At 33.4% G+C, this 25,092-nt stretch overlaps 1 protein-coding gene across 3 annotated transcripts in view; it reads left to right on the forward strand.

Annotated features, from left to right (window-relative positions):
- Positions 1–1,785: 1,785 nt before the first annotated feature.
- Positions 1,786–25,092, forward strand: part of LOC128999576 (DNA topoisomerase I, mitochondrial-like) — a 35,343-nt gene continuing 12,036 nt past the window's right edge. The window contains exons 1-13 of one of the 3 annotated variants that reach the window (XM_054426151.1): positions 1,786–1,935; positions 2,193–2,232; positions 11,694–12,052; positions 13,272–13,447; positions 14,286–14,638; positions 17,216–17,292; positions 20,230–20,370; positions 20,799–20,945; positions 21,293–21,423; positions 21,786–21,901; positions 22,125–22,369; positions 23,112–23,363; positions 24,369–24,593. In XM_054426151.1, the coding sequence (XP_054282126.1) occupies positions 1,888–1,935; positions 2,193–2,232; positions 11,694–12,052; positions 13,272–13,447; positions 14,286–14,638; positions 17,216–17,292; positions 20,230–20,370; positions 20,799–20,945; positions 21,293–21,423; positions 21,786–21,901; positions 22,125–22,369; positions 23,112–23,363; positions 24,369–24,593 (2,310 nt within the window). In that variant the 5' untranslated portion in view covers positions 1,786–1,887. Of the gene's footprint in view, positions 1,936–2,192; positions 2,233–11,693; positions 12,053–13,271; positions 13,448–14,285; positions 14,639–16,000; positions 16,020–16,968; positions 17,145–17,215; positions 17,293–20,229; positions 20,371–20,798; positions 20,946–21,292; positions 21,424–21,785; positions 21,902–22,124; positions 22,370–23,111; positions 23,364–24,368; positions 24,594–25,092 lie in introns of those variants that run through there. The other 2 variants (XM_054426153.1, XM_054426152.1) reach the window with 2 other exon arrangements.

The following is a 25,092-nucleotide window of genomic DNA, read 5'->3' on the forward strand; positions in this document are numbered from 1 at the left end:
TTATTCTTAGGGAGAAAATGTTTGTTTACATTTGAACAGATGAATACTTTGAAATTGACACAAATATTTTGAAACAGCTGGTTATACTAAAATTGGAGACATGTGCTATAAGAATTTACTAGACTACCGTAGTTGGAAAAAAAACTTTTTGCACAAAATCAAAACATAAAAAAACTTTTGAAATACGGTAATGGAGACTACAAAACGTCGACCAGGATGGGCAATAGGAGGAGGACGACGAACTTTAACTGGTAGAGGCGCAGTGAAATCGTTGATCGTGCAATTCTCTGCCTGAAAAACGAAGATTGTTCTTCGCTAAATTCTACAATTTTGGAGAAAATACCAGGCCAATATAACTTATTATAGTTTTGACAAGGTACTCAGAGAAGACGGCAGCGACGGTATCAACTACCCGACGGAATTCTTGAATAGTTTATCAATTAGCGGACTTCCGGCTAGTGAACGCCGGTTGAAGGAGAACGCCGTGGTTATGTTGAGTCGTAATCTTGATACAGCAAAAGGTCTAATTAACGGAACAAGGATGAGAGTCAAGAGATTGCATAGTAATTCAATTGACTGTGAAGTATTGACTGGAGCTCAAACAAATGAATTCTTATACCACGAATACATATGTGCTCATCCGATACTCTGTTTGCCGTACCGTTTAGTCTCCATCGCACACAGTTCCCGAATATTGTGGCATTGCTATGACCATATAAACAAATCACAGGGCCAATCTTTGGGTAAGGTTGGAGTAGTTCTCCCAGAAGCGGTGTTTGATCACGGCCAACTGTATGTCGCAGTAAGTAGTAGATGGATTAAAGATGGAGAACACCAAGGCCGATTTCGTCGAGACAACCGTGTTTACACACAAAATATTGTTTACAGAAAAATTTTATAAGATCTGTTAATAAAATAATTTGTTAAATTATCTTAATTTTTTTAAATAGCAACACTTAGGATTGCCTACAGACGCATTTGGTGGACAGATGTTTCTCCTTGACACACAATTTCGCTCGCCAGGTACGCTGGTTTGTATTAATGCGTTTACGTCTGTACATTACCTACCTAATGTGAACACCAGTAGGTAAACATATGTACATTTAATTTTTTTCAATATCATACAAATCTCAGATTTATCCTGTGAAACCTGATTAATAAATTAAAATAGGTAAGTATAGTTTCCTGCATTAAAAATTAATGTTCTTCATTTATGTAAATTTGAACAAGATGTTTTAGTAAGAAAATAATTAATAGTTCCTAACAATTAAAATTGAAATTCAACCATAAAATTAAAATCTTAAATTTGACTAATTTATGTTTACTTTCTAATATTCTAAAATAGCTTTCTCACATTTTTTTATTTTATTTAAAAGATTACTAAATAATAACTATACCTTGCCAAACTACCTAATTAGTATTTTGGTATGTGTCATTCAAGAAAAATAAATTAATACTTAGTAACATGAAGGTTTTAATAAAAATTAAAAAATAAAGTTTCCATAACGTTTATATAACTTAAAAAATGTCATACTAACTATAAAATATATGTAGTCTACAGTTTAGTTAGTAAATACATTTAGGACTTTAGAATTCATAACGGTTATCCGTCGTCAGGTGCAAACGAATTTATGATTTCGGGTGAGAAGCCTTTGTCTGGAAGTGGAGAATAGAACTGCTGCATTCACACAGTTGAGTTTAAAAGGGGCATTGGCACGAACGAACGTCTATGTCCACGCGCATGCGCACTGAGCCATTTTCTGACTTAGTTTTTGACCGAAGTGCCCGCTTCCCTGCCTGCCTGCGTCTCCTGGACTTGTATTCTCTTCTCTTCAACGCTCGTTCTCTTCGACTTGGTCGTGTGGTAAAACTTTAATTTTATTTGAGATGGAATCTCCACTCGATAGTTCTGGTGGCGCTGCTGTTCTTAGCGAGGTAAAATAGGAATAATCTTCCTTTAATGTTAACTAATTTAACTTAAATCAAAGTTGTTATGTACTGATATAGTTGGGAATCTCTCTCCGATGGGTGAAATATTCTAAGTCCAACATGGCGATGAGGAAAATTTTCTAAGTCCCACGTAGTGTAAAATGAATTGTGAAATATACTTGTTTTTTCATTCCTAATTTGTTCTGGGGGATGAAAATATTGATTTAAACATAGATTTATTTTAATATATTTTGTTTTTATAGGAGAACGGCTACTCTGAAACAGCTGTTAACCACTCTGATGGTGAGTAATATTGCCGGACAGAAGTAGGCTATAACAAGGATGATTTTTCCTACACTGATTTTGTAAAACTATTTTTTTAAGGCTATTTTAAGTTTATTCCTATTTTAGTTTCAAATAATTGTGCATTATAATTAATACCTAGGAGTTTGTTTACGTCGTGTTTGGTTAGGTCATAACCTCACCTCTTGGTAGACTTAGGCTTTTAATACTTCCACCTCTCCTACATGCCGCGATCCGAGGGAGGCCTAACTTAATGGATTTTATCCAGGGAAATGGAAAAAATATGGATAGCCTAGGGTTCACTATGATATTCGGATAGAATACGATTGAATCGATCTATGGAGAGCCCAGCGATTAAGTTAAGTTTACACTAGGGCCTATCGATATCGGATTGTGTAAGTTACACTATCGGTATCAAAAAATCGGGTTTGAGTTTCTTTCTAATCTGAGGATTGAGTTTTCAGTCGGGCTCAAATATCACCACCCTACTTAATGTACTCAACCCACCTCTAAGTAACTTAACTACGTTAAAACTGTAAGTTAAGTTAAGTTAGTTCTGACTTCTGACAAAGCCTAGAAGTATACCATTTCATTGCAGGAAATACAAATTTATTTAAAAATTTTAACCCTCCGAGTGTTATGTGTCGAAATATCGACACACTTTAAAATTAACACACTTTGTGTAGTGTTTTGTGTTGATTTTTCGACTCGTTTACGGCGAAGGCTCTATGACTGACAAAATCGGATTGAACTGTATCGAGTTAGGTATCGTTTTATTTGGCAGATTCTAAGCTTTCTCCCGAGGTCTGTCTCTAAGCGCTTTTCTTTCTCGAGCCTATCATAATTGTAACAGACAGCTGACGTGCGTATTTGTAAACAGCTTGGTTAACCTCGCACCGATGACTGATGTGTTTTATTACGTTTATCATTGTTTTAGTGTTAAAAATCAAAAGTAGTGATATACGTGGTGCATTAACTTATAAGAAGATTTAAGTGATTTTGAAGGGCTGGTTGATGATCCTGAAGAAGTAGGTAGTGATAGGCCTATTGATGTAAATTATCAGCCAGATTCCTAGCTATGGTTAGGCTATGCATTCTTAGAAACGCTATGTACCAAAATCTGTTTTTTGCCCATAACTTATTTATTTGCAAATCTACTTCCTTATATTATTATATTTTTGGAATCCTCATAAAATTCTGAACAATGTGGCTATTTTCAAATATTTATAGGCCCATAATCTATACAATTTCATTGAACGCAAACTTATTTTTTTTAATTATTTTTTTTCTACCTAAAAAATGTTTTTGAAACAAATGTTCCTTATGTTTTATGTATAATTATTGAAGCCCATGATTTTCCAAACAAAATAGTATATAGAACAGTATAATTAACATTGTTTTTAAGCTTCTCAGATCCGTTTTAATAAAACCTTGCAAATGCGCAAAAAATAAGCAAACATTAAGGCCAAAACTAGGGACACTCGGAGGGTTAAAGGGTAAAGCTGCCGTTGGTCTCATACCTCTACCAGCAGGGACCGATTTCATTTTTACTTTCTCCCCTATAACCTAAGTTACTTAACTTACAGTACATTACTTAATTTAGTCTTAGGCTACAGGGAGAAAGTATTGTTTTCGTTAAAATTTTGAGTTTGAGTGGATATATCCATTTAGGGCCACCCCCTGAACCCAAAAAAGTTTTTCGATTATTGCAGCCTCTACAATTCGAATTTGTACATACTTGACCCTCTACAATTCAAATTTTGTTGCCATAATTTGAATTGTTACCTCCAAAATTCGAAGTCAACCTCTACAATTCAAACTGTGTCACCGCAAGCCTCTGTAATTTGAATTTAGAACAACAAATATGCCTGTTGAAACATGAACTGACGCTCTTATTGATGTTCCACGATGTGTTCATTAGTCTCCGTTCTCTCAAACTCTCTACACACTTACAACTGGGACCTCCATAATTCGAATTTTATTTATTCCATGACCTCTATAATTTAAACTCTCTATATTTCAAAATTGCTATAATTCGAAATATATTGTCTTTCCTCTGAAATTCAAATTAGCGAGGTTCTACTGTATCACTAAATGGCGCCAGAAGCATAACAAAAACTGAAAACCTAGAAGTGAAAGGTCCTTAATGTAAATATTGTACAAAGAATGTTCATAATTTATTTTAGTTTTAAAATTTTACAGTTATTATCAAATTAAGACCAAAAACACTTGACCCGTGGGCAGGTGGAAAAATGATGTTTTTCGTTGGTATAAGAAAAAAATACTTAAAATGAACGAAAAAAATAGGTTTAATTTTTTCTATGAAACTACAACTCTTCCACATCATTTTAAGGTAAAATATGTTTTACTTCTAAAACAAGTTTGTGATGATTTTTTTAAAGTTTCTTGGGAGAATTTGTGTTTTTCGAACAATAATTGTTCATAACTCATATAAAAATTTTTTAAATAGGTTAACATAATATCATTTGAAGCTCTTTTACAGTGTATTCAAGTAACCCCATAAGGTTGTAAAATTATCATTAATGCATACACATAATAATAACATTAAAAAATATAATTAATATGTATAAAAAATAGAAATATTGTAAATGTACTCTCCTATATGTGTTTTTCGAACAATAATTGTTCATAACTCATATAAACAATTTTTAAAATAGGTTAAAATAATATCATTTGAAAGCTCTTTTACAGTGTATTCAAGTAACTCCATAAGGTTGTACATTAATGCATACAACATTGAAAAATATATGCTGTGTTCAAGTCACCCCGACCCACGAGGTGACTTGAACCGCATATATTTTTCAACAAACAAAATATAATTAATAGGTAGGCCTATGTATACAAAATTAAAATATTGTAAATGTACTCTCCTAGGTGAGTCCATAGAGCCTATCTAAAAACAATTGAAAATTTATAAATATTTTAGAAAATATTCATATCAGAAGTTGAAAAGTGTGTTCAAGTAACCCCGCTTTACAGTAACTCCAAACAAAATAGTACGTAACCTCCCATTGCTGTAAAAATTATAGTTCATAAGTTATAGCAACTTTTGTGATTTTCCTTATAAAATATGTATCACATAGTTACTCCCATTGCTTATCCATGATTAAAGTTATTGAATGGCTGAGAGTATGTGTCGGATTGCTGATACAGTTTTTACTAATTCATTTTGAGGTCCACAGAAGCCTTTTACACCATCAGTTCAATTCATATAATTATAGCCTATACACATATAATTTATTAACTTGAGTCAAAATCATCCGATTTTATGATGAAATTTGGTACAAACGTGTAAACCAACGTTTGTTGTAACGAGTTTGCGAACCAGCATGATCGGACTATGAGAACAGGTAAAAATTAGGTTTCCTCATGTTTGACACTAAAAAAAACTTCAAACATCTTTGTAAATCATTTTTTGGATGTTAAAAAAACAGATAATCTAGTAACTTATATTAAAGATAGCTAAATGGTTGCCGGTAAGTTGAAAAATTCATAAAAAATGAATAAAAATTAACATGTTTTGAAAAGTAAAATATTAGGTAAACTTGTTGGTTGTAGTTTGGCTTGTTAATGGATATTTGACTTTAATTTTAATTTTTTGTACAATTCAATAAACCACTAATCTAAGGACATTTTACTAAGAACACACTTTACCTTCCCTGTATCTTATAGTGCTATATCAGCAAACCAATTTTAAAACAAGATAATAAATTCTTATATTGAAATGGGTGATGAGTATACTACACTTTCCAGTACCGGTAGGCTACCTACCGAACTTACATGGAAAAATGAAATATTTTTCAAAGATTTCATTGACGGAAAGACTTATTTCAAATTATATTCCCACTTGGTGTGAACAATTTAAGTTTTGTTTTGACTGATAGACCTGATTAAGCGCTTTTATAATAGTGCTTCACTTTCAACTTGAGTATGGTAATTTATAATAGAATATATATAAAAGACAAATAAAATATATAGGCCTAATTAAGATGTTTGTAAATAATTAAAATCATATATAGTTATAACACAAAACAATAAGAGAGTATTTTAGTATTTGTTTGCTAGAAGCAATGACTATATTAGAAGTAGATCATCAATAGGATTAACTTATCCCAATCGAGAGGGCTCTCAATTATTGATGTTAACTCCTAGGCTATCCATGTTATAATATTTCAAGTGCTTTTTGAGCAGAGCGAAGCGAAGCTCTTATTCTACCCTCCTGCTTTTGTTTATAATTGCTTATAAAATCAAGTGTTAAGATCGATGTTTGGCAAAATCATTCTTGTACAGTATTTCCATTTTATTTGTCTGTAGGTATAATTATTCTTTTCACATTTTGTATTTATTTGATGGGATAGATATAAGGTTTGTTTTAATTATGTGCACATTTAGTTTTTATTATTAGATAACTAATGGCCTGTAGGGGCCATAGCCCCTAAATTTAGACACAATTGTCCATATGAAGGCAACTCCCCATTTCACAGTAGTAAGGCCCATTTCCCGGAATCTCTTTTTGTGTAGCGGAAAGCGACGCAAAGGCCATTGCACTGTTGTATTGCCTTATGTTTTTTATGAAGTTAGAACCATGTGAAAACAGTTCTTTTAGTTCGCCATTTACTTGTGGTTGTGACATGTTATTGTGGCAACATGCGTTGAAATGTCCATTTGTGGCCTCCTCTGCAAAGTGAAATGCGCCACAATACATGCAAGTGCTGTTAAGAGGACCTAGATTGTGAGAAACAACACTCAACTAATTTTCCAGCATTCTTGAACGCACAGCTTGTGGATTTCTTTCATAGTTAGGCCTTATATGCACAGAGCACTAAATTTACATGAATTTAAATTAACATAATTTAAATTTACATGAATTTCTCTTTCAGAATTTCTTGACAGTTGAATTCCTGAATACTCTCTTCCACGTCTTGCAGGTCTTTCCCTACCCTGTCTAGTTACTTCACTCATCAAACAAAACAAAAAAATTAAACAAATACATTTCATTTTGAAATATTATTTAACATCATTGACTTTCGGAATAAATGTAAACAAAAATTCCAAATAAATAAGTAACAGCTGATAAGAATGCAGACGTTTTTCAGTCCCCATGCTTTTCTTATGGTGGATAATTTACGTTATATCTCGTTTTCTGGAAACTTTATGGGAATTCTGCTTTTTTCCCCGAGTCCCTGGGGTGAAGACCTTTAATTTTAGACCCTTCCCACTTTTCTGCGACTTACCAAACGTCCACAATTTTCTGGTACAAATTTTGTCTTACAGAATTATATATAAAGATGTTGTTTTTCTATCATTTGAATTCACTTATTTACATTAAGTTTCTCTATAACCTCTACAGAGGGGACAAGAACACAAGAATACAAGAGTAGCCTACTTTATTTTACAATTTTTAAGATTGAAAAAGGTGTCAATACAATATGTTGCCAATTAAAAATCTATGTTGATTGGAATCCTTGCAGTAGAAAGATGATTTAACTCATAACATAGTCACTCAAGTTTTTGCCAAGACAAATATTCATCGATGCTGTAGAAAGGTCTAAGTAACAGCCAGCAAGTTCCGTCTTCAGTCTTCGAGAACAGATAAACTTTACATGTTATTTAAATAAGGAGGTTCACGGAGGATGAATGAACAATTCTTGGCTAGACTGCAATGTCAAAACTTTAACGTGTCTACTCGGGTTGAATGGAGCACTTTCTCGGGAAATTAACATTTTGCAGACAAACTAGGCCTAAATGCTAAAATTCTTTGAACAACCACAACATTTTATTCACATGTATTCAATTACCTATTACGAGTTAGATAACAGTTTTATAAAATAACATAAGTTAATTAAAATGTCCCTTTTGACCAGATTTATTTATGCTATACCTCAAATCACGTTTTTCTCAGTAATTAACAGTTTCAACCTCATCTTTTTATGAGCAATGACAGCTTATGACTTTAAAAAATTTACCCATACCTATTTAAAAATCGAGACTGCTGTTGTAGGTCTATTTCAGCAATAGCAATGGTTTATTTGTATTCGTCCTAAGCCTAATTTTAATATCAAATAGTGCTGTAGATGGTTTTTTTTAATGATTACATTAACATAATCAAATATATTTGCATGAAATTTATTGAAAGCCTATTCCACCAATTTTGCTGTCCCCTTATTTTTTATCTTCCAACTAACTTAAATCTCCACTTTTTCCCACATTAAGTTATGTATATGACAACCTTAAATGGGATCAAAGGTACTTAATAGGCTGTAAAGAAAATGTTACTGCAGTAGACTCCCTCTTATCCGGACTCCTCGGGACCGAGGCCAGTCCAGATAAGGGTTTTGCCGGTTAAGCCAACGTCCCCCAATACTTGGTAAAACGGACCATTTAAATGCATACTGTATAAGCCGATAATGATTATTACATATTTAGACATGTGATCACTGGTCTCTAATCTTTGATACGAGACCTGTCGTTTCAGTACCGCCCATTTCCTGCCGATCCAGTCTAGTTAAACCGATGTGCTGATAAAATTGTCCGGGTAAAGAGATGTCATTTCCGAGTGTAGTCCGGTTGAACCAATGTCCGGTTAAAAGGTGTCCAGATAAGAAGGAGTCTACTGTACTGTAAATAAACAATTTAAACAAATAAATGCCTTCCTTGTTGACCGCTGAATTTATTTATTTGGTAATAGAGAGATCCGTGACCACACTCAAATGCATTTTATGAATGTTGGTTAGAGCTACGCCACCTTGAAATCTGACTAGGCCTAGAGTCGGTTGATTAGGGTACGAACCTGCAAAAAACATTTAAAAAATCGTATAATCAATCAATTTAAAAACATCAATCTACAATTCCAAAGAGAACTTAAGATATTATCCACAATTATCGATGGAATAAGTTATTACTTTAATATAGCCTACTAACCCTCCGAGTGTTATTTGTCGCTGCAGCGACACATAACACACTTTGTGTAGTGTTTTGTGTCGCTGCAGCGACTCACAAAACACTGTTTACGGCGAAGGCTCTATGACTGACAAAATCGGATTGAACTGGATCGAGTTAGGTATCGTTTTATTTCACAGATTCAGAGCTTTCTCCGGAGGTCTGTCTCTAAGCGCTATTCATTTTAGTTCCGAAAATATTGTAGCAGATAGCTGACGTGCGTATTTGTAAACAGCAGCGGTTAACCTCGGACCGATGACTGATGTGTTTTATTACGTTTATCATTGTTTTAGTGTTAAAAATCAAAAGTAGTGATATACGTGGTGCATTATAAGAAGACTTAAGTGATTTTGAAGGGCTGGTTGATGATCCTGAAGAAGTAGGTAGTGATATTGATGTAAATTATCAGCCAGATTCCTAGCTATAATTAGGCTATGCATTCTTAGCTAAACGCTATGTACTGAAATCTGTTTTTTGCCCATAACTTATTTATTTGCAAATCTACTTCCTTATATTATTATATGTTTGTAATCCTCATAAAATTTAGAACAAAGTGGCTATTCTCAAATATTTATAGGCCTATAATTTATACAATTTCACTGAGCGCAAACTTATTTTTTTTTTTTAATTTTCCAAAATATTTTTTTTTACCTAAAAATTTTTTTGAAACAAATGTTCCTTATGTTCTATGTATAATATTGAAGCCCATGATTTTCCAAACAAAATGGTATATAGAACAGTATAATTAACATTGTTTTCAAGCTTCTCAGATCCGTTTTAATAAAACCTTGCAAATGAGCAAAAAATAGGCAGACATTAAGGCCAAAACAAGGGACACTCGGAGGGCTAAACTATCGATTAAACTTAAAATATAGCAAGTTTAATCAATAGCCTTTTAAAGTTACGTAGGCTTATATTCAATTTTAATATTGATTTTCTGTTAATTTATGGGGATTATCAAGTAGATTATCGCCCACCAATCTATTACAGTGTGCTGTAGCTTTAACATTAACTTAACTTAGGTTAAGTAGCTAACAAAACTAAGTGTAATTTTTTTGTTTGAAAACAATTACTATAAATAGCCTATTTATCAACTCTTGTGTGTATAAACGTTACATAGGCCTAGTTTGTTATTATCTTAAACTTAACTAAGCCAAACCAAAATAAGTTAACCGCCACAGCACGTATTATCAAGTCTTTTTGAAAAGCATAACTTGCAATCAATATTTAAGTTATATCAAGTGAAAACTCCTACTGTTTTGATAGAAATATCGTCCTCAGAATCTTCTGATTTATACTTTCAAGGCTTAGGTTAAATAATTTAACCTAATTTTATTTTAGTCGATTATCAAATCAACATTGCTTAAATGGAACTGCCAAAACGTTAATGCTATTAGTATAGGATTCGGGCCAACAATGTCATTTGTTTATGTTTATGACCCATAACTTACCGGGTTTTATTCTAGTATTTGTGGGAGGCCAAATGATACTAAAAGTTAGGTACTGGTGTTTCAGGGTAAAATTGAAACCCCCACAAGGATATTTTTACAAAAAAAGAGTACGGTAACTTATTCTTAATGCATCTTCTGAAAAGCGGCGTTTACACAAAGCAGTTGGCAAGCAGGTTACTTGCCTCAGGTAGCCTAACTTGAAATATAGGCTAATAAAAAAGTGGCTGTGATAATTTTTTCTGCAATTAAGTTAAACTACTTTAACTAGTGAATTTCCCTAGCTTAAAAAACAAATAATTTAGTATTATCAAAGTGTTTTTGTATAGTTACCCCGTTAGGGAGAATATTGTAAAATGTTGTAGTTTGCTTGTTTATGGATATATTTTTATTAAACTTGGCAAATTTATTTATTTTATAGGCCTTCTAAACTATTAATATTTTACCAAACAACACACTTTATAGTAAACCTAGGTACTCGTTAAACCTAATGTTATTTAAATAGATTTTAATTGAAAATCGATTCAGACAAATGGAAATTCGCTTAGTCGGCAGGTTTGCTGCGGCGGGGGTAATTTTTATAGCTTTAGTTTATTTTATGTATATGTATTGTTTATGTATAGCTCCTTAGTCTTGAGGTATTTGTATTTTGACAATGTCATTTGTTAATAGCATTGCTATATTAGGTAAACGTTATGTGACAATAAAGATTTATTTATTTAAAGAGTTAACTTATTGTAATTTAGGTACTTCAAATGCCCCTGCCCCAGCAAACCTGCAGGCTAAGCCAATTTCAATTTGTCTGATTGCCTCTGGGGACATCAAAATGAACAAGTAAATCGATCCTGGGCCTAGGTCTAACCGTTCCACCTACGGTAATACCGTACTTCCCTATAGGGAAATTCACTAAAAAACCTCTTAAAATACTATTGTTACAGACCATTGATTGTGAGATAAAAAATGAAGAAACTGTAAACTAATTAAACACAAAGTATACATTTCCAACAGTTATTCCGTTAGATTGTTCTCATGTCTTTGTTCAACTTTTTTCAGGTGATGTCAAACAACATTCTATGGTGAACGGTCTTTCAAATGGATATGACAAAGAGAAAGATAAAGAAAGACATAAGGATAGGGATAAACATGACAAGGAAAAATATCGTGAGAAAGACAAGCATAGGGACAGTGATCGTGACAAGCATCGAACCAAAGACGTTGATAAAGAAAAATACAGGGATAAGGACAAAGAGAAACACAAGGAGCACAAGGAAAGGGATCGTGACAAGGATAAACACAGAGACAAAGAAAGGGAGAAAGATAAGGACAAAGAAAGGGATAGAAACAAAGAGAAAGACAAGGAAAGGGATAAGGATCGTGATAAATCCAAGCACAATTCAAGTTCTTCTAGCAAAGTAAGTTTTTCACTTTAAATATCAAATATTATAACATTAACTACCAAATAGTTTATATTTAAATTAGGGATGGACGAGATTGGATTTTTAGTTCGAGACGAGACGGGATTTTTTATTTCTCATAAAATTTCGAGACGGGATTTCCCTTTTCATACGCAACGGGAAATGCACGTTCAAAATTTTTACCTGATTTTGTAACATTGTTAGATGACTGTTTAAATACAAAAATAATGATCATAGGCAAGAATATTTACAATCTTTTATTAAAAAACATCAGCACAACATTTTTTTATTAATCACACCTAACTTATTAAAAATGCCTACGATTAGGAAACATAGTGATATCAGTTAGGATAGAGTTCAACTTATCCTAAAATAAAATTTAAATAATAAAATAAAAGCAATTTTATTTTTATAAAATAGTTACTTGTTTTGACTTTTTATATTAATAAAACATTCCTCACACTCCTTACACTTAACAAAACTTCTCAAATGTTATTAAAGTAATATTATTAAAATAATTAAAGTAATATTTACATTTAAAGAATTAATTAAATAAGAACGCCTTCGCAAAGGAAACGCAACTACAACACGCTCCTGTATTGCGGGTATTGCATTGACTTTCTGCAGGCGTTTTTAATTTTTTTTTTTTTTTTTTTTTCTCGTCTTGATAAAAATCTTGGCCAAAAAGAAATCTCGTCTTGTGTAACAAGATTTAAAATTTCCCAAAAATTTCCCAAAAATTTCCCGAAATTTCGAGACTTGACCATCCCTAATTTAAATACATTTTTTTATGTACATAATTTTGATTGTATGGAACAATTGTATAGAAATAGAACCCTCAGAAAACCTAACGTCTTGTGAATAGTTTTCCTCTTAAACCCCCGTGGTTACTAATAAATATAAAAATAGCCTACGGTATATTAAGATCATTCAGAATGTAGCCTAATATTATTTTTGAGGATATCTGTTTATGGATTAACATTTAAAAAAATATCAATACATACCTAGAACAAGTTAAATAGGTATTTAGGTACAAGCCTATAGTTCTTAATAATAAAAAAACCATTAATCCGTCCCTTATCCAATAAATTTTTATAACCTCTTGAATGATTAAAAAGAATAGTTAAAAAGATGTGAATATCAGCAATAAATTTGTCTGTAGGCCAACAATTAAAACAATTGTTTTTATACTATTTATCTTATGCATTTATTTCAGGACAAACACAGTAGTAGTAGTAGTTCTAAGGATAAAGATAAAGATAGGAAGGATAGAGATAGAGAAAAGGATAAAGAAAGGAGTAAGCATCATGATGACAAAGAAAGAAAAGACAAAGATCACAAAAGTAGCAGCAGTTCAAGCAAAGATAAAGAGCACAAAAGTTCTAGTTCCAGGTAAGTTATGTTGTTTGCATTTTGTATTTGTGGTGTTTTATGCATATTGCTAAAATTTTAATCCCATTTAATTACTAAGCCTCGCCAACTAACTGTCTCCGTTTAGTCTTTACTTGCTCCAATCCTGTGTGTCTTCTTCATCGGATCTTAATATTCTAGTAGGTATCTCAAGCTGCTTCATCTACTCACCTTTTTCTCAGGCATCTAGGAGATCTTCTATCCAAGTTTTCCTCTTAAATTTGTTATCGTGTTTTCGTCCCCCCTCCTTATTACATGTAGCCTACAAAACAGTCAATCTTAAAGACACAGAGAGACTCCCCTGTTGGGCCTGATGAACACCTGTGTTACTGGTCAAAATTCATTAGGCTATCACTATAAATCTTTTTTTGTATATTTACCATCCTGTAAATGTTTACAGTAGGTATGTTGAATATTGTTAGAAGATGTGTCTAATAATCATCCATGTCCTTAGGATAGTTTGCTGTTAAGTATGTAAGTAAATAGCTTTTACTGAACACCAACACATCATAACTGTGTTTCATAGGAAAAGTTTTGTTAGTGAGATACAGATTAACTTAGGCTGGTAACATTTATTTATAGTGTGTAGTTTAAAAATAATTAGTGTTAATTTAATCCATCCCATATTTCAATACACTGCCTCAAGTGTCAGGATGTCTACAGCTACCATATTTCCAATCTCCAGGAAAAATTGTCAGTATTTCATTAGGGTGCTAAAAGTTCTCAAAAGTCCATGTAATTTTGTATCACTGGCTGTTATGGCTTTTAATGGTTGTAACTTTATTAAATGTTTTAATTTTTTAAATGACTTTGATTTCAGTAAACACAGTAGTTCTTCCAAACCGAGTTCAGAAAGCACTTCCAAAGACAAAGAACATAGGGATAAAGATAAGGAACGTGAAAAGGACAAAGAAAGGGACAAAAATCGTGACAAAGACAAAGAACGCAGTAAAGATAAGCACAGCTCTAGTTCCAGCAAGGATAAGGAGCGACATAGTTCGGATAAACACAAATCCGACAGAGAAAAGGAAAAGCACAGTTCCAGCTCTAGTAAAGACAAAGACAGACATAGTTCCGATAAGAAGGATAAATACAAAGATAAAGAAAGATCTAAGGACAAAGAGAAGGAGAAGGCAAAGGAAAAGGATAAGTCTGCTGAAGACTCTATTTTAGGTATGTTAAACATTACATTTGGTTCAAATAAAGTACCTATTGTAGATGTATACATTTTCCTATTTTTTTTTATTGGCTTAGTAACTGCATACAGTAGACTCCCTCTTATCCGGACTCCTCGGGACCGAGGCCAGTCCAGATAACGGGGTTTCCGGTTAAACCGATGTCCCCAAAAACTCGTTAAAACGGACTGTTTACTGTGATATTCGACTTAAATTTAGGAGAGCATTGTATTTAGACACGTGATCACTGGTCTCAAATCTTTCCCAAGAGAACAGTTGTTTCAGTACTGCCCACTTCTTGCCGATCTAGTCCGGTTAAACCAATGTGCTGATAAAAATTGTCCGGTTAAAGAGATGTCATTTCCGCCGAGTGTAGTCCGGTTAAACCGATGTCCGGTTATAAGGTGTCCGGATAAGAGAGAGTCTACTGTACTCGTAATCCTTAAAAAAAATTTCAGAGCTGTGCGAATCCAGAAATTTTGGGCAGAATCAGAATCATAGCTGTACAGATTTTATTGAATCTGAGTCAAATCCGTATTTTTTAATTAGTCCCAATAGTCCAATTTAGTTAAAAAAACTCAGTTCAACGTATAGTAATTTATTTAGAAGCAATAGTCTGGTGTCCATTTGTTTTTGGTTCTTAAACTGACGAATTGATGATTGAATCCGGATCTTTTTCCGGTGAATTTGAATATTGATTCTGAATCCCAATACAGTTAGAAACAGTAGATTCGTTCTCGAATCCTAATCAAATCTCTAAAAAGATTCAGATTTTATTTGTTATTTTAACCATTAGCACAGCCCTGATTTTTGTTTAATTTTTTACCATTCAAACTTATAAAGTTGCTCTCGATTAACTATAAATTTTATCAACAGCCTTATAGCGTAGTCCCTGAAAGATGGTTCAAAATAAGGATTATCCAACAATGTCCCTTTATTTAGAGCATGTTTACATTTATTCAACACTGAACACACCACCAAGCTAGGTTAAAAACTACATGAACTACCTGTTTATAAATCTGACATTTACAAAATTACCCTTACGAGGTGGTTTTTTGTAGCTTTCCCTTATACAATCACTTTGAACTCCCTTCAGCCCAAACACTTTGTTTATATTTCTTGTCTTGTCAATAATCTGATCAACAATGCCATCTTATCTCGTGATACACCAGAACCAGATTAAATTCTTTTAAACTGACTGCCTGTCAGAGGCAGCACAATCACCTGTGTGTGAGAGGTTTATGTTCAAATGGTGGCACAAACCCATTCAATACTGGGTGGAATTAGGTTATTTGTGTTTTTTGCAGCTCATCATTCTCTGCTTAGAATTTGTCTGTATTTCTTTCATGTGTTACATGTTATTGCTATTTGTCACAATGGTGAGTCAATTAAAGAATAAATGTAAACACCATCACACCCAGTGCTCGATTTGTAAAAATTGAGGTGCTGGAACTGTAACCTATTTAATGTGATTAGTAGGCCTACCTATTTATGCCAATATTTTTATATTTCCGAAAGAGAGGTACTGGAACTCCATTCCCCCTTAAATCGAGCACTGATCACACCCATAAAAAGGCTAATAATGGACTAAAGGCCTTAGAATCATTAGTTTGTTCATGACAACATTTGGACAATTTTTTTAGTTGAGAGCATTTTATAGTACGGTACTCTATTTTTACTGTTGAACCTAATAATATAGAATTCCCCTAATCGGGACACCGTTGTAATAAAGTAACTAATGCAGTTAAGTAAGGATTGAGTCACCAAAAACACAGGGTTTTGCTGCACAGTTTACACTGCAACAGTAGCTTACTGTTTTTATATTCAGAGTACACTAAGTTTTTGTTTTATATAGTGTAGTTTAGTTTAATAGAAGTTGGTAAACATGTATGCCCATGGTATGAAACTCCAATATAATCATTCAAATTATCTTTGGTACGCATTTAAATTAATCTTTAAGTAAAACTTTTCAAAATTCTTGAAATTTATATGATATATTCTGAGATATTGATTTGCTTCATATAAAAGTATTAATAACGGATAGTATTTTATATAGTAATAGTAAGTATTGATAGTGTTTCAATGCGAATGTACATAAGACATTTATTCTTCCTGTTTAAAATAAGATATTACCATATGGCATAGTTCCTATATTAATTTTGTTTTGATACCATGTGTGATAACCCTCTTTAATATCAAGAAAACAAAAATAATTTTTAACATGATAAAAATTCTAAGTTACCGAAAAAAAAAATCAAATACCGATATATATTTTATAATAAAATTTGCCTATGCCAGTATTTTAGTTTGATACCTTGTGGAAAATTATTTAACATGAAGGACATTTAGGCCTATATTACTTGATAAGAAGGATTTCTAAAAACTAAAACACTATAACCTAAAAAATTCTCAGGGTTCAGACTTTTAAACTTAATCTCAAAATTTACTTTTTGTAAAATAATCCCTTGAACTCCTCACTTCTTGAAAGTTAGGTGACTCAAATTGTGAGAAATACCTCAGTATTTTCTAAGATACTCTGTTACATCAATCATGCTAACATATAATCTTTTCTCAGATACCTCACATATCAAAAGTGAAACTTCCCCGATAAAAGAGGAACCTGAGAGCTTCTCCTTCCAAACATCAATAAAGGTATGTAGAAAAACTGTTGAGACCTATACATGTCGTGCTGACATCTAGAAGTCAAGCTTGAAACTATTTTGGTTGATCAGGGTTGATAGTGTGGTAAACGTACTTGGGCCTAATCTAGGGGCAAGTGATTTCAAGCGTTGTCTCTCCAGATTGAGTTTTCAATCTCGTCTAGTTTGCTACTCATAAGGAGTTTGTGCTGTTTGTGGCAGAGCTAGGTGGATAAGGAACACTTAAAACAAACGGTGGCAGCTCAAGTAGAATTGAATCGCTGGTAATACATTAAGCTCGAGAGGGGTTAATATGGTCTTAAAAAACAGGTATTTGGAAAATAGTTGCACACCAAAGAGCTCATTTTGATGTGTGAAAAAGGGCTTACCGTGTTTCAATTCGGTGTTGTACAACGAGCTTCAAAGAGCTATTCTTGAATTAGTTTTTAATGTAAGGATAAAAATAAAATCCTTGTTTAAACCTAATTCTGTTGATTCTTGAAGATTAGGGGAGACCGGGGATACTTGATACAGTTTTATAACTTATATTTTTCTATTTTTTCCTATTTTCCCTAGAACCACCTAACCAGTTTTTTCTGTTAACAGAACATTTTGGTTAGCTAAACCCAAAGTTTCAAACATTAAAAATCATGTTATATATTTTTTTATTTTTATTTAATAAAAGCCTGCAAAGTGTATCAATTCTCCCCAGGGGTGGGATACTTGAGACAGCTTTGGGGACACTTGATACACAGGGTTAAATTGGTTATAATAGTAAGAACTCACAAGATATGTTTATGGTTTTATTCAAAAAGTATAAAAAACAGCTTACAGTTATATTAAAAATACAAGTCTAGGCTATAATTGAACTTTTAAAAGACAAAATTTAACCTTACAAATTGGTTTTCCTTCACAAAATAAACATTACTTTCGTTAACAATATAACTAGGCCACCTGAAGAACATTTATAGATATATTTAAATACATCGGATATTGGCCATGTTTCATAACAAAGTCAAGATAATTTTTGTCTTATTCGATACATAGTCCTTCAAATTTTTCATTGAAAAGAAAACGTCAATCTGTCATTTTTTTCTTGAAATTTGGGTGGTGACAGTTTTTTTTCAATTTGACCGTCATCGATACAGCTGATGTCTTCACAATCAGGCCACTTAAACTTACTGCCTTCGATGTGGCGAGCAAACTTAACGTTCCATTCATCAAAAGAAATTTTCTCCTTAAGGACTCCCACGAATCTACGAACCTTTTTCTTTGACCTATAGGCTACGAGCACCCAGTCTCCAACATTTATTGAATTATCTTCTTCTTCCGACAGTGGTTCTGGTTCAAAGTTACTGGAACTCCCACTTGACTCCCACTCTTCTTCTTCAGATGAGGGTTGCGTATGTTTTGTGCTTGATTTAAATTTTTTCACAGGCCTACTTTTTGATGTAAACAAATTTAATTTCACTTTCTTCTGATTCTTTTTTTCCTCCTTTTCCTTCACTTCTTTCTCAATTTGTAATTTAACAGGGGTGTCTGTTAAAATAAGAGTTTTGCCCTTTTTCTTCCCACCTTTTCTTTGGGCCTTCCTAGGACCTGCCTTCGGATATGGAGCTATGTCTTCAGGGGTAAGAATGTGGCGCTCCCCTTCTCTCTCTTTCAAGTTCTTAGAGACAGGAGTACTTGTTACTTCAATCTCTAGGCCTATTACAGGAGATAAATAATTGTCAGTTGGAATATCGCTTGACGTTCCTGGATTTGAACTCGTGTTATTAGGCCCGGTGGGTTGCTGGTCTGAGGAGTTTCCTTCAGAAGCCTCCGGGTTTGGTCTGTCTGTGGTTGAGGCTGGAAGAAAATCAAGCATGGTCTCCTCCTGTTTTGTAAAAACCTGTTGTTGATGGTAGTTTGGCTCAAATGTCATTGAAGATGGTTCTGCATTTTTTGACAAGAATTTTTTAACATACCGCTGAAGGGTCATTTTGTCGATATCATACTTAAGTGCTGTTCTCCGCAATCCTATTCCATCGTCAACAACTTCTCGTACAGCTGCCTCCATTGTTTCAGATGAGATTTTCTTTCGTACATTGGTAGTAGGCTTCGGTTTGTAAAACATCGGCATCTAAAAAAAAAAGAAAAAAACACTTGTAGTAACAAGTTAGTCCAAAGGATTAGTGTTGTAACCTAGTTTTACCTAGGTTTAGGCCTAGGCTCATAAAGTCTGAGGTTATAAGTGGGCTAATTAAGTTAGACCTATTAGGCCGTAAATAACTACACAAATAAAAAATAAATGGCAAAATACCGGTAACTACAAACTCAAATCACACAAGCTAACATAGTTATAGGTTAAACTTAAAGTGGTCATTTTACAAGTTTAGCCAATAAAACCAACAGTATTTGACACAGATATATAAATATTTATAACAAACATTTATAAAAAATGGCTAAAGAAGATGAATTTGAATATAGGGAGACTTGATACAGTGTATCAAATATCCCTTTGAAAACTGTATCAAGTGTCCCTCTATGACCATTTTTCATAACAAGTTCCATATCTCCTTTGAGGTTAACTTAGAAGAGCTGAGGTTGATAGAGCATATATACTAAATATGTACCTTACAATGTAACATGTTATTTCAACTAAAAAATATAAATTATATGCGTGAGACACATTTATATAGATATAGGAAATACTTACTTTTAAGTGTGGAAATGAAATATTTCAAGACCATATGCAGATCATGTGCAGCAGATTATTCCAGACAACACAGGAAACTAGAAACAACCTAAAGAGTATCTGGTTTGATTTGCAGCTGATTCTAACCATAGAGTAATAAATTAGGTGGGGTGTATCAAGTCTCCCTATGTATCAAGTATCCCCGGTCTCCCCTACTGTTGTGACTGCTATGAAATTGATAATAAATGCATTTATATTTACCATCACTTTCAGGAAGAGTCCATGGATATTGATGATGATGATGGAAAGCTGATGATCAAAGAAGAGCCGACTGATGATGAAAGCAAGATGGAGAGCAGTTTTGATGCATCAAACGTCAAAGAGGAAGATGATGACGATGATGATGTGCCTATGGTGAGTAAAATATTAATTACTGGTATAGTCTAAATTGTGTTTTGTAAAAACCCTGAATCCTTATGTTTGAAGGATATAAACAAGAGTGGTGAATTACCCTTTGAAAGCGAGACTCTAATTTGAATATTTTTTAAAATAAATTTTCCAAGTACTTGTGGTATGTCTTTGTATGTTTTGTTAACAATGGTATGTCCATATTTAATATAGGTTGATAGTTGATACATATTAACAATTGGCATCAACTCCATCATAATTGGATTTCCCTCTACAATTTTTTTGTTTGTCCAATCCATCTTAGTCTTAATTCTTCCATTCTCCTCCTTAGGCTGACTTAAAGTACCCATTAGTAGCCTCTTAGCTCTTACTAGCCCCTAAAACCCTTTAAAAATATTTATAAATGATAACTATGTATTGTTTCTCATTTTCAGGCTGCTCGAATGGCTAAGATGAAAAGAGAAATGGAGTCTGATGATGAAGACGATCTTCCTTTGATAGCTCGCAAGAAGCCCAAGAAAGAAGGCAGTGCGAAGAAGAGGAAAAAGGAAGAGAGTGATGATGAAGAAGACTTTAAACCGGTTAGTCTTGTTTTGTTACACTTGTATCATGTAATTGTTTTCCTATCATTTTTATCACAGCTTCTTTTAGCTTACCAAGTTTTTAGCGAATTTTCCTATTTTGGGAAGTAGCTATTAAGACCTAGATCCGGGACTGATTTACTTTTTCATTTTGATGTCCCCAGAGTCTGAAAACACTAAGGAGACATCAACAGAAATTTAAAATAACATTGCAAAATTTTTTTCAAACAACTTCTAACCTTAAAAATAAATCTCAAATTTTGTTGTTATTTTATACTGGTTGGTATATTAATATTTTTTCTGAATGAATATAATATGTTGCTTTGAACTGACACATTTGTATACAGGCAAAGAAGAAAAAACAAATCAAGAAGGAAACAAAATCCACTAAAGGTAAAGCTTCAGAAACAAGCCTAACAGAAAGTCCAAAGAAAGGAAGAAAGAAAAAGGAAGAGGAGGAACAAGAAGTGTGGAAATGGTGAGTGTAATCTCTCGCCTCATCCTCCCAACAGTTGAAAACATTGTAACTCATTCAAATACTCCACCTACATTATCAGCGCTTATTCTGCTATTAAAAGCTGCTCTTCTTCGATCTCCATTACCTCACTTTTTTCCTAGCTAATTCTTTCCCACACCGTCTTTCCCGCATTATAATGTCAACAATATGACCAATACAACTGACTATCAAAACACATAGTTTGAAAAATTTTCAAAACCTATGTTTTAATATGTTTTTGACCTCTTTTCGCTTTTAAAATCATAGTTGCATATTGCTGGGTTCAGGTATAATGAATAGTTCTGATATTCAATTTCCGAGGTGCAATAGTGCATTTTTTCTAGGTGGGAAGAAGAGAAGAAGCCGGATGGTGTAAAGTGGAATTTCCTGGAACATAAAGGACCTGTGTTTGCCCCTCCTTACGAGCCACTTCCACCCAATGTCAAATTTTACTATGACGGTAAGGATCTTAAAAATACCATTGCTGTGACTGCTTGCTATTAATCATAGTTTAGAGTTCTTGATGTATTTGTGAGAGTATTTACTTGAATATGTACTTTAGTTGAATCTTTATTTTTGTACTTTGTTCTATTATCCTAGTCTTAAAGCTTGTTCGTTAATTCTCTGAACGTATTACTAGGATTGTGTTATGATTACAATTTACTAAAAAACTTAATTTTTAGGAGAGGAGATGAAACTTTCCACCGAGGCTGAAGAAATAGCCACATTCTACGCTAGGATGTTGGATCATGACTATACAACCAAGGAAGCCTTTAACAAGAATTTTATGCATGACTGGAGGAAGAAAATGACCAGACAAGAACAAGAGACGATAACATCGTTGAAGAAGTGCAATTTCAAACATATGCACGCCTACTTCATCAAATTGTCTGAAGAGAGAAAAGCAATGAGTAAAGAAGAAAAGAAGGTGAGTGAATTTCGCTTGAGTTTTTAGCCTCAGGTATTTATTGTTTGTTTGGAAATACCGTAGCCTACAACCTTGATGACAAGACTCTCATGGGGATTGTAAAATAAGACTTGTTATCAATGTTGACTTCTTATCGAGGTTTGTAACAACATGTGATTAGGGGTAAAATAATTTTAAGGGGATTTGAAAATGACACTTGTTATCAAGGGTGACTTGTTATCAAGGGTCTTCTTATCAAGGTTCCACTGCATCGAAATGAACGTTAAAGCAGTAATTGAGTTGAATCCTTGAGTATCTTTTTGATAGACGAATGGGTTCTTAGATAAAGGTTCATTTTCAAGTCAAATGAATGTATGCCAAGTTATTAAGAATCTTCTTTTAATTTAATTTCAGCATTTCAATATACAGTGCTGACAACTAAGTACTGTACTCAGTGATTGTGAATCTGCACATAAATTCTGGTCAACTGGACCCAGCTGTCATTTATCTTTTTACAATAATTGATCCTACCTAAAGAAACCACTGTTTATCTTACAAAGCTTTATCTTTTATAAAGCTATTACCTCGCTCATCCAACACTCCTTTTCACTTATCTTTGTCTTAAAATGTACAACATTTTCTTAGCATTACATAAATCTAACCTATAGCCTGTTCATTCATTTCTTTCTTTTACTTAAAGTAGGCCTACCGTGTACACTCTTATTTGCCAGTGTAGTAGTTATCATCAACCATATAATTTCAGGCGATAAAGGAGAAAAATGAAGAGATGCAGAAGGAGTATGGCTTCTGCACTATTGATGGACACAAAGAGAAAATCGGTAACTTCAAGATAGAACCCCCGGGACTGTTCAGAGGACGAGGAGAGCATCCGAAGATGGGGAAGCTGAAGCAGAGAGTGGTGGCGGAGGATATAATCATCAACTGCAGCAAAGACAGCAAAGTTCCCAAACCTCCTCCTGGACACAAGTGGAAGGAAGTGCGGCACGATAACACAGTAAGTTGTTAATGTTAGAAATTATATCTAAACGCAGGGTGTTTACACACTTCAAATATTCCTGACCTTTTGGAAAAGTCTCTGTTATTTCAGTTGGATCCAAAATGTTTTCCAAAACCCATGGAATTTTATGATTTATCTCCAATTTCTCTGATTTAACATGTGTTTTATCTATTTACTGTATTAAACATTTCTTTGCAAATAGCTAGGATTAAAACTCACAGAAAGTTCATAAAATGTTGAATTAATCTTGATTAAATTTAATTGTTATAAAGATAAACATGAAATATATTGACGTTTAGCTAAAGTGTATCTTTATGATTAGGCTTATAATTTACAAAAGAAGGTGAACAGGAAGTTGTTTATTTCTAAATGACATGGTTTTTAGGTGAGGTCAATAATTCAGTTAGATAAATATTTTTGGGCATCACTCACCTTATTGAAATCAGGAGAACACAGTCCTTGTCACCACAGTTCATTGTACACACACAAACACACATTTATTCAAATACAAAAAAAATCACAGACTAAAGTTCTCTAACTACGATGTTTTGCTTCACCAATATCAATGTGCAGCGTTTTCAAGGTTATTTTTCTCACATAAACGCTGTGAGCGCCTAACCAAGACAAAGCTGTAACCTGTACAGACCTGTACTATGTTGTGACGACTGTTTACCACAAATTAGTTAGTAGGCCTACTTAAATGTATTTTTGTCCGTTATTGTGTTTTGTACGTGTGTGTCGGAAAGATTATGACGTGACCCTTATGGTTTTAAACAGTTTTTGTAAGATTTGTCAATGACGCATTGACGTCGAAACGTACGTAATCCTATTTTTGGACTACATGGATCACTTGGTGATTAAGGTAATGTATAAACTCATTTATATTATATCACAGTGATTCAGAAAAAAACACACAACATGAAAATAAATGTATTTCAAGATTCAATATATTTTTCAATTTGTAGAACCTTGCATTGTCAATTGACCTGTTTTCTATTGCAGGTAACTTGGTTAGCCAGCTGGACTGAGAATGTACAGGGCCAAGTGAAATACATCATGTTGAATCCCTCATCCAAACTGAAAGGTGAAAAAGACTGGCAGAAATACGAGACAGCACGGAAGTTGGCCAAGAGTATAGACAAGATCCGAGAAGATTACATAGCAGATTGGAAATCCAAGGAGATGAAGATCAGACAAAGAGCTGTAGCCATGTACTTCATTGACAAGGTAGGTGTATGAAGCTACAACAGATTTGTACAGTGGTTGCAATAGTATATTTTCACAATTCAGTTCATTGTAAAAGAACAAAAATATTAATTAGTACATCACATTATTAATTAGGTTTGCCTGCCTTTGATAATGGATTGACGTAGACGTCTCCTTCCCATGTTAAAGTTGTTGCCTGTTTTGGAACAAAAAAAATATTGTAGTTGAATTAAGCCTTCTACATAGTTTGTGGCTGGCAATGTAACTGATTTTTTTCTTTTACACTTTGAACTAAACCAAGTTGAAAGAATGACTTATCTTATCACATACAAACAGTTACTATAATGGCATTGAAAAGTATGAAGAAAAATAATTTTGACAGCAACACAGTGTATGGAATGATCATTCAACTATATACTCTTTGTACACATCTGACTGGGCTATATAATGGGATGTATAATTCAGTATACTAAGTGAATCAATCAATATTTTGACAACGTTCCCAGAAGTTATGACAACG

This window comes from Macrosteles quadrilineatus, unplaced genomic scaffold, assembly GCF_028750875.1.
Source record: "Macrosteles quadrilineatus isolate MER2022 unplaced genomic scaffold, UCM_ALF_1.0 Scaffold_8__2_contigs__length_117827958, whole genome shotgun sequence".
NCBI classification, from domain to species: domain Eukaryota; kingdom Metazoa; phylum Arthropoda; class Insecta; order Hemiptera; family Cicadellidae; genus Macrosteles; species Macrosteles quadrilineatus.